The 8,649-nt window shown below is 29.1% G+C and overlaps 2 protein-coding genes across 2 annotated transcripts; one reads left to right on the top strand and one right to left on the bottom strand.

The window, feature by feature from the left end:
* On the top strand, nucleotides 1–3,262 carry MKS88_000005 (uncharacterized protein; the record flags this gene model as incomplete). Its single annotated transcript, XM_067217480.1, has 8 exons — nucleotides 1–93; nucleotides 367–744; nucleotides 1,036–1,139; nucleotides 1,422–1,816; nucleotides 2,177–2,300; nucleotides 2,505–2,572; nucleotides 2,743–2,824; nucleotides 3,019–3,262. The coding sequence occupies 8 exons, from the start codon at nucleotides 1–3 to the stop codon at nucleotides 3,260–3,262; spliced, it is 1,488 nt and encodes a 495-aa protein (XP_067075896.1).
* A 1,080-nt stretch (nucleotides 3,263–4,342) lies between these two features.
* MKS88_000004 (uncharacterized protein) lies at nucleotides 4,343–6,552 on the bottom strand (the record flags this gene model as incomplete). The annotated part of the gene is made up of 2 exons (XM_067217370.1): nucleotides 4,343–5,830; nucleotides 6,031–6,552. The coding sequence occupies 2 exons, from the start codon at nucleotides 6,550–6,552 to the stop codon at nucleotides 4,343–4,345; spliced, it is 2,010 nt and encodes a 669-aa protein (XP_067075895.1).
* Between the last annotated feature and the right edge of the window lie 2,097 nt (nucleotides 6,553–8,649).

Raw genomic sequence — 8,649 nt, 5'->3', positions numbered from 1 at the left:
ATGAATTACAAGTTTGTTTTTTTTCCTTTTTTTTTATTCTCGTTCTATTTTATCAAAAATGTCGAAGCGTACCTTCCTGGAATGAATCCGCGGGTAACATTACAGATGACAAAATAAAAGAAAAAACATAAATATGTGCACACATATATATACATGGGTATACTTAGTATACCACTTTGTTCCGTTAAAATGCTCCCATTTTTGGTGGTCCATTTGTGTAAAGATATGTAGGTGTGTAAGTACATTTGTACGTATACGCGTACGTATGTATGTATGTGTAGAGCGCATGCAATGTACCTGCACCGCTTCGTCGGCACAGTGTGCACCCATTTTATACTTGTATACATATCGTCCCCTCCCCCTCAGGTGTACAAAGAAGGGGATAAAGTTATAATTAGCGTGAAAAATTTATCAAGTCGAAGAGCCGTTACAAGTTTAGATTATTTTTCATTTCCCCTTTGTTCAGCTGATAACATAAATGGAGATAAATCTCCTAATATTTTCAAAATATTGTCAGGCGATAATTTACACAATACATCAATAGAAACAACATTTTTGAAAGATAAGCAGTGTGCCTTTTACTGTAAAATTTATATTGACGATGATGTTTATAATAAATACAAACATTTAATTTTGTATAATTATAATATGATATATTCAGTAGATAACTTGGAAATATTTAGAGAAGATCCCAGGCGGAAGGGGTATTATTACACAGGCATACCCATAGGTTATATCAAAGATGTACGTAAAGAAATATCACAAAGGATAAGCATGCGCACAAGCACTCATACATACTTATACATATACATACGTTTATTTGTGCACTGTTCATGCTGCTTCTATGACCGTTTGGGGGGAGAAGCAGTAAATGATTGTACTTAGATAAGTTCGTACATAAATCGACGGATATGCAATTATTTGAGATTTTTTTCGCACAATAATTTTGAACTCTTGTTCGTACTATTTTTTGACCTTTTTTTTTATGAACATATTTTCACGCTTATTTTATTTTTTTTTTTTTTTTTTCCGCAGAAGAGCTACCACCTGTACACACACTACAAAATTACCATACTGTATAACAGCGATGGGAATCCTGACAAAAACTATATCGTAGGTTTTGAAGTAGATTCTAGGAGGTAAAAACAAAACAAAGCTGCGTGTCAAGTTTTGTGCATGTACTAGCTTAAGCATACGTTCACATGTGCATATATCTCCGTTTGCACACACTTGAATATGAATATATCCCCATTTGAATACACTTGAATGTACATATATCCCTGTGTGTACACTTTCGTACATGCCTATATCCATCTACGTGTTAACACGTCCGTTCTTTTATTCATCCATACGTACATTATTCTGTTTCCCCCCGTGTCTGTCTGTGCGTGCACGCGCTCTGAATACCTCGGCCCTTGCAGTGTGGATTTCTCAATAAATGAAGACTGCGTGAATAACGAAAATAACATGGTTATGGATATGGACAAATACGTAACGTTCAAGTATGATATAAAATATGTGAAGAGTAACAAATCTGTGCGACATAGATCTGAGCATTATTACAGAAATTTGAATGATCAGAGTATGATACATTGGTTTTCAATAATAAATAGTATAATATTAGTAATACTGTTGTCATTTTTTATAAGCACCTTATTAATAAAAACTTTACATACAGATATAAATAAATATAACAGAATTAATACAAATATATTTGAAACGGATGATATGGATGATAGAGGATGGAAACTAGTACATGGGGATGTATTTAGAAAACCAAGGAACTCAACTTTTTTTTCTGCATTTGTAGGTGTAGGTATTCAAATAATTTTTATGATTCTTGTTTGTTCATTAATATTATTAATTGGAGTCTATAAATATAAACAAAGATATAGATATATACAAGTAATGTTTTTTATATGGATCTTTATAAGTAGTATATCTGGTTATTCTTCATCAAGATTATATAAATTGTTCAAAAGCAAACATGTAAAATTAACAATTTTCAGAACATCCCTTATTTATCCTTTTATTTTATTTCTTATCTTTTTTCTTATTAATCTTGTTTTACATTATGAACATTCCAATACTGCCATATCCTTTGCTTCTTTAACTTTTGTATGCATTTTATGGTTTGGTATATCTGTTCCCCTTATCTGTCTTGGGTCATATATAGGAAACAAAAAAAATCCAATCGAATTACCTGTACGTGTTAATAATATTCCAAGACATATTCCCAAACAGCCATATTTAAATTCTTTCTTCGCGTCATCCTTCCTCGTCGGATTAATCCTCTTCGCGTAATACGAAAACAGAAATGTGTCAAGTCTTGCTTAATACAAATCAGCAGACAGGAGTTTATAAAAAAACATACAACAGTTAAATTTGGGAACGTTACATGTTCGCAAAAAAAAAAAAAAAAAAAAAAAAAAAAAAAGATGACTTATTCATGTGTTTTTATTTTATTTTATTATATTTATTTTTTTTTTTTTTTTTTCCTGCAGAACGATGTACACAGAGCTGTTTTTCTTGTTTACGTCCCTGTGGAAAAGCAACATGTATTACCTATTTGGTACATTTAACAACAAAAAATGGAAGGGGTGCCTGTGTGGGCATATGTGTACCCATATACATATATGCATACATATATATATATATATATATATATATATATGTATGCATATATATATGTGCATATTCATGTGTTTACGCGTGTGAATATTTTTTTTTTTTTTTGTGCAGGATTTTTATTTTTGGTAATTTTCCTGCTGGGATTGCTAAGTGCCCAGCTGTCAATAGCCATAACCTACTACACCCTGTCATGGTAGGCATCCCTTCCTTTCATTTTACCCTTCAAATGTGTGCTTTGTATGTATGTATGTGTGCATAAGTTTATATATATGTACATATTTGCATATGCCCATATATTCATGTGAATACTTTTTCTTTTTCTTTTTTCATATATATTTCCTTGGTCATGTGCACACATTTTTGCGTGCCTTTTTTTCTTCTGAACAGCGAGGATTACAACTGGTGGTGGAAATCATTTATTGCTCCGGGATCATCTGGCATTTTCCTCTTTTTATATTCGATTTATTATTTCCTCTTTAAATTAAATATATCTACCTTTGCTGAAACCTTTATCTACTTTGCCTATTCCATCATTATGTCTTATACCTGTTTTATTTACACCGGAACAGCAGGGTTTTTGGCGTCCTTCGTTTTTTTAAAAAAAATATATTCATCCATAAAAGTTGACTAAATGCATTCGTGTGAGAATATATATATATGTGTCTATGTCTACATATGTTCACGCCGCAGATATGGTCATGCCGCAGTTATGATGTATGCTCTACATGTATAATTTTCATTTTATTTTACTGAATTTTACTTTATTTTTTTTGTAAAATTAAAAAAAACGATTAATTAATTTATAGGACATATGACCGTAATTTCTTAATATATTTAAATGTATTTTCAACATGTTTTCATTACACATTTTGTGTGAGCAGTATATATTATATATATATATATATATATATATATATATATGTATAACCGCTCGCTGTTCTTTTTTTTCATTTGATGAATATCAATATAAATTTTCACTCCCCCTCTCCCCCCATTCCATATCTATGTTCAAACTTTTTATTTTTGCTTTTTAATTCAATACGCAATATTTCGATTTGATACACTTTTTTTTTTTCATTTTTTTTTTTTTAAATATTTTAAGGAAAAAGGCAAAATTACTGCCGAAGGCACACGCTAGTGTGCACACGTATATACATACACGCACATATATACATACCTGTACAGGTTTATGGAATACAAAAAGTGCTTGTACACACAGCATATTAAAATAGCACAAATTAAACGTTAGATTTCTTCCTCTTATTAATAAGATTAAAAGAGATAAACAATTTTATTTCGTAGCAGTACAAGGCGTGCTTAAAAAAAATAAAATAACACACAACCTTACTAACAAGTCAATTTACATAAAAAAAGAAAAAAAAAATTATACGTTCATCTTTTCATTGTTTTAAAGAAGCCTATTGCAGAACAAGCTTTCACATAAAGAAAAAAAAGTAAAAATGTTTTAAAATTGTATAATCTTTTATTCATTAAAAAATAAAAAATAATAAACTCAACAGGTTTTTGGTAAAAAAAGGGACATAAGGCACTCACCAAGAGCATATTCACTCCTCAAATAAAAAAAGTGTTTTCTTATTTTTCATATATTTTTTTTTTCCCTATTTTCCTTATTTCTTCTTATTTTTTATTTTCACTATTTTTCTTATTTTTTCCTTATTTTGTTTTTTTTTCCCTTTTATGCCTTTCTCTTCTACCTTTTCACATTTTTAAAACTTGCCCCTGTGTACCTTCCCCTCTTTGCTGTTGCTCTTCCCTTTAGTATTTTCCTCTTTTTTATAGACCCCATTTTAACAAAATACTTAAATTGGGGCACTTTTTTAAAATGATAATTTTCTAAATAAGCAGGTACCTGTGTGCCACTGCCTTTCACAAATTTTACAATGTCCTTCATGTATATTATATTATCTTTAGTAAAAAATGTTATAGCCTTTCCTTCTTTTCTATCTGACCTACATGCTCTTCCAATTCGATGAATATAACTATATTTATCATAACACACATCATAATTTATTACTGTTTCTATTCCCTTTATATCTATACCTCTACTCATCACATCCGTACATATAAGATACCATATATGACCTGATTGAAATCTTTGAAACATTTCTCCCCTTTCTTCTTTTGTCCTTTCAGAGGTTAACAAGCCAATGTAGGAATATGCACAAGTTCTATCATCACTGTAACCATTACCATTACCAATAACACTACAAATTCCATTACCACTTCTCTTCCCAGCACTGATGCAACTACTTTTACTCAAACTCGCGTACACCATGTGTGCCTTGGATATAGTATCCACAAATATTAAGGCAGGTATATGTATCTCCTTATTTCTAATTAAATTATTTAAAACCAAAAGTTTTTCTTCCTCATTATTTACATATAACAATTCTTGCCTCACGTTACTATTTACTGTGTTCATACTTTTTCCAAAAAATACAACTACATAATTTGTACACAATGTACTTATAAAACTTTTCGTATTACCTGGTAAGGTTGCTGTTGTGAATATTTTTTGTATTTTTTTATTTTGTACTTCTTTTAATAAACAATTTAAATGCTCCAAAAAATTGACTTCAAATAATTTGTCGACTTCATCAAAAACTACAAAAAAGCATTTTTCTAAACTTACTTTTTTTTCTTCCTTTTGTTCCTTTGCTTTTACTTCTTTTGCTACCTTTACTTTCTCTGCTTTCTTTTCAACCTTTGCTACCTTTGCTTCCTTTGCTTTCCTTTCAACCTTTGCTACCTTTTCTTTTTTTTTTTCAATTAAATGTACAAGAACCATCGGTGTGCACACACACACATCCACATTCTGTTTTATGTCCTCTGCTTTACGCAGATGAATAAGTACATATTTTCTGAACGATTCGAATAAAATTATTGCTTGTTCATAAATTTGCGTAGCTAGCTCATTCGTGGGTACTATGATTAAACTTCTAATAAAAAAAATGTCCTCCTTTTCGCGTACTTTATTACGACTACTGCTACTACTACGACCACAACTTTTACTGTTATTATCACTATCATTACTACAACTGCTACTGCTACTACTACTACTACTAACGCTATCATTACTACTACCATTCAACAATACGTCATTCCCTCCCTCAACATTTAAACTATTTAATTTCACCAAAAGCGGAATAAGAAAAGCACACGTTTTACCGCTACCCGTCTGTGATATACATATTGTGTTAAAACCACTTAAAATAGCAGGGATACAAATTTTTTGAATAGACGTTGGGTTTATAAAACATAAAGTGTTTTTAACTGTATCCATTAATTTTTTACATTCTTCGTTTATAATTTCATCGTTGCTGATTTTTTTTTTTTTTTTTTTTTTTTTTTTTTTTTTTTTTTTTCTACTCCTTTTACCGCTTCATTTTGTTCACTTTCCCCTTCACCAATTTGCTTATTTTTTTTTTTTACTTCATCCAAAGGACGAAAAGGAAGCCCATCTTTTTTCACTTCCTTATTTTTCAGTATCTCCTTTAAATTGTTATCAGAATAAATATTATTAGTACTATTTCCACTAACTCCTTTAGCAGCTCTATTCCCATCCTTTCTTAGCATTTTCACACAGTTAACAATATCATCGAAAAATCGTATGGGGACTACATTCCTATTTAAATGAACATAGTCTATGTTAATTTCATTATCTTTCATATATCTGCTAATTAACTGTTCATCGTTGTAAAACTGTTCAAATGTTATAGATTCACATTTGGAGGAAAACTTTTTCTTTTTGTTATCATTATCATCTAACTCATTCTTTTTTTTTATCTTTAATATATTTCTTAATGGTTTTAAATTTTCCTCTTTCAAACTTAGAAAATTGTCATTTTTAAAAAGCCCCTTTAAATTCAATCCATACATCAACTGCCTAGCTACATCCATTTTTTTCTTTTCTTTTTATAAATTAGCATTATTTTTAAAAATTTTACACAAGTATTTTTCGAACTCAAGCACGGGTAATAAATGCTCGAGAATTCGCATACTTACGTACATACTTTTGTACAAAAATATATATACATACCATCAGTACATATTTCAGTATTTACATCAATACGCGCATATATACGATTAACAAACGAGCTGCTTTGCCTCTATTATATTATTGTTTCTATTTTTTCTCATACAAAATTTTTTTATGAAATTTTTTTTTTCTTTCCGCGTTGTAGGTACTACAAACAGTAAGTGTATTATCATCACATGAAAATCCTTTGCTGTCATTTTTTTTTTTTTTTTATTTCTTCGAACTCTATATACAACGCAAAATATGTTTGACAAGTTTGTAGTCATCTAAAAAGTATCGGCGTATGCTTACATACGCAAACATATGCAAACATTGCAAACATGCAAACATGCAAACATATGCAAACATATGCAAACATATGCAAACATATGCAAACATATGCAAACATATGCAAACGTATTTAAACGTATGCAAACATATACATAAATATACATATATACATGAAGTACATTTATAAATATGCGCATAACTTTTACGAATAATTGCATATATTTTCCAATTAACAATAATTTTACTTTGTTTAATTTTTTTTTTTTTCTTTAATTTTACGTACATGCAGAATACCTATGACTCTTATTTTCTATCCCGATGAAATTTATTTGAGGGTAAGCTTGTAGTTACCCTTTTCTTTACCCACAGAATTGTGCATGTTGCATCATAAATGATGAATTATATATTCTATGTAATATGTAGCATGTAATATGTAGCATGTAATATGTAGCATGTAATATGTAGAATGTAATATATAGTATGTAATATGTTGTAACATGTTGTATGTTTTGTGTTATATATAATAATTCTTAATGTTATATTATTTATTTTATTATTTTTTTTTTTTTTCCTTGCAGTCTCTATTCTTTTTTTTTAGCGCCAGTGTAGCATCATATGAATTTCGTTTCGAACGAGTTGTTACTCTTTATTATTAATACATTTCTGTGTGCTCAAATTACGTCGAATTTATTCATGTATTTATTTATACATTCATTTATTTTTCAATTTATTTTTCAATTTATTTTTCAATTTATTTTTCAATTTATTTTACAATATATTCCTTTATTTATTCATTCATTCATTCATTCTTTCTTTTATGTATTCATTTACGTTTGTATGTATGTATTTTTACACGTATGCGAGTATTGTATGTACAATACCCGGAAGAATATCCATATATCCCTTTTTCTTCATTGCACGTATGTACAGAAATTTTGGCGCGTGTAAAAAATAAGCAGAAGACGTCATGATGAATATTCTTCCGTTAAAGGTTACTCTTTTGAGCTAAATTTTATGCATATATGCGTAAGTATATGTCTATGTATATATATATATATATATATATATGTGTAGTACTTCCGTGAACTGCTTCAAAAAAAAGGACGACTGTTGCACTAAATTTTACGTAAATATATTAAATACTCTTCTTTTTTTTTTTTTTTTTTTTAACGCAAAAGTGAAAAATTAAAAGTTAAAAGTCATAAAAAAAAATTGACAATTTATTTTTTTCTCAATTGAATGTATACGAGTATAAAATACTTCAGTCAGTAGACTAATTTATTGAACTTTGATGATAAACTGAAATTACAATTTTGCACCTACACATATGAATGACACATATATATATATATATATATATATATATATATATATATATATATGTATGTTCACACGAACATTCCATCATTCATACGAACATACATATACTTATACATAGCCAGTGCTTGTCGCCCTTCCCAGTAGTACTGTTCAAAAAGCTTTCAAGAGGAAGGTTATTTCTCCCCTATTTATTTATTACACCCATATAAAACCCCCTTTTGATAGTTTAATAACACTACATATTATTACATGTACTGTTCATATTACGCAAATTGATTAAGCTGATCAGGTCAGGTAAATTCTTGGAATATTATTCCTTATTCTTGCTAATTAGCCCATTTTTTTTTTTTTTTTTTTTTTTTCAAAAA

This window comes from Plasmodium brasilianum, assembly GCF_023973825.1.
Source record: "Plasmodium brasilianum strain Bolivian I chromosome Unknown PB_00_01, whole genome shotgun sequence".
Lineage (NCBI taxonomy): Eukaryota > Apicomplexa > Aconoidasida > Haemosporida > Plasmodiidae > Plasmodium > Plasmodium brasilianum.
The sequence above is the reverse complement of the archived record's forward strand: the minus strand, read 5'-3'. Positions and strand labels throughout refer to the sequence as shown.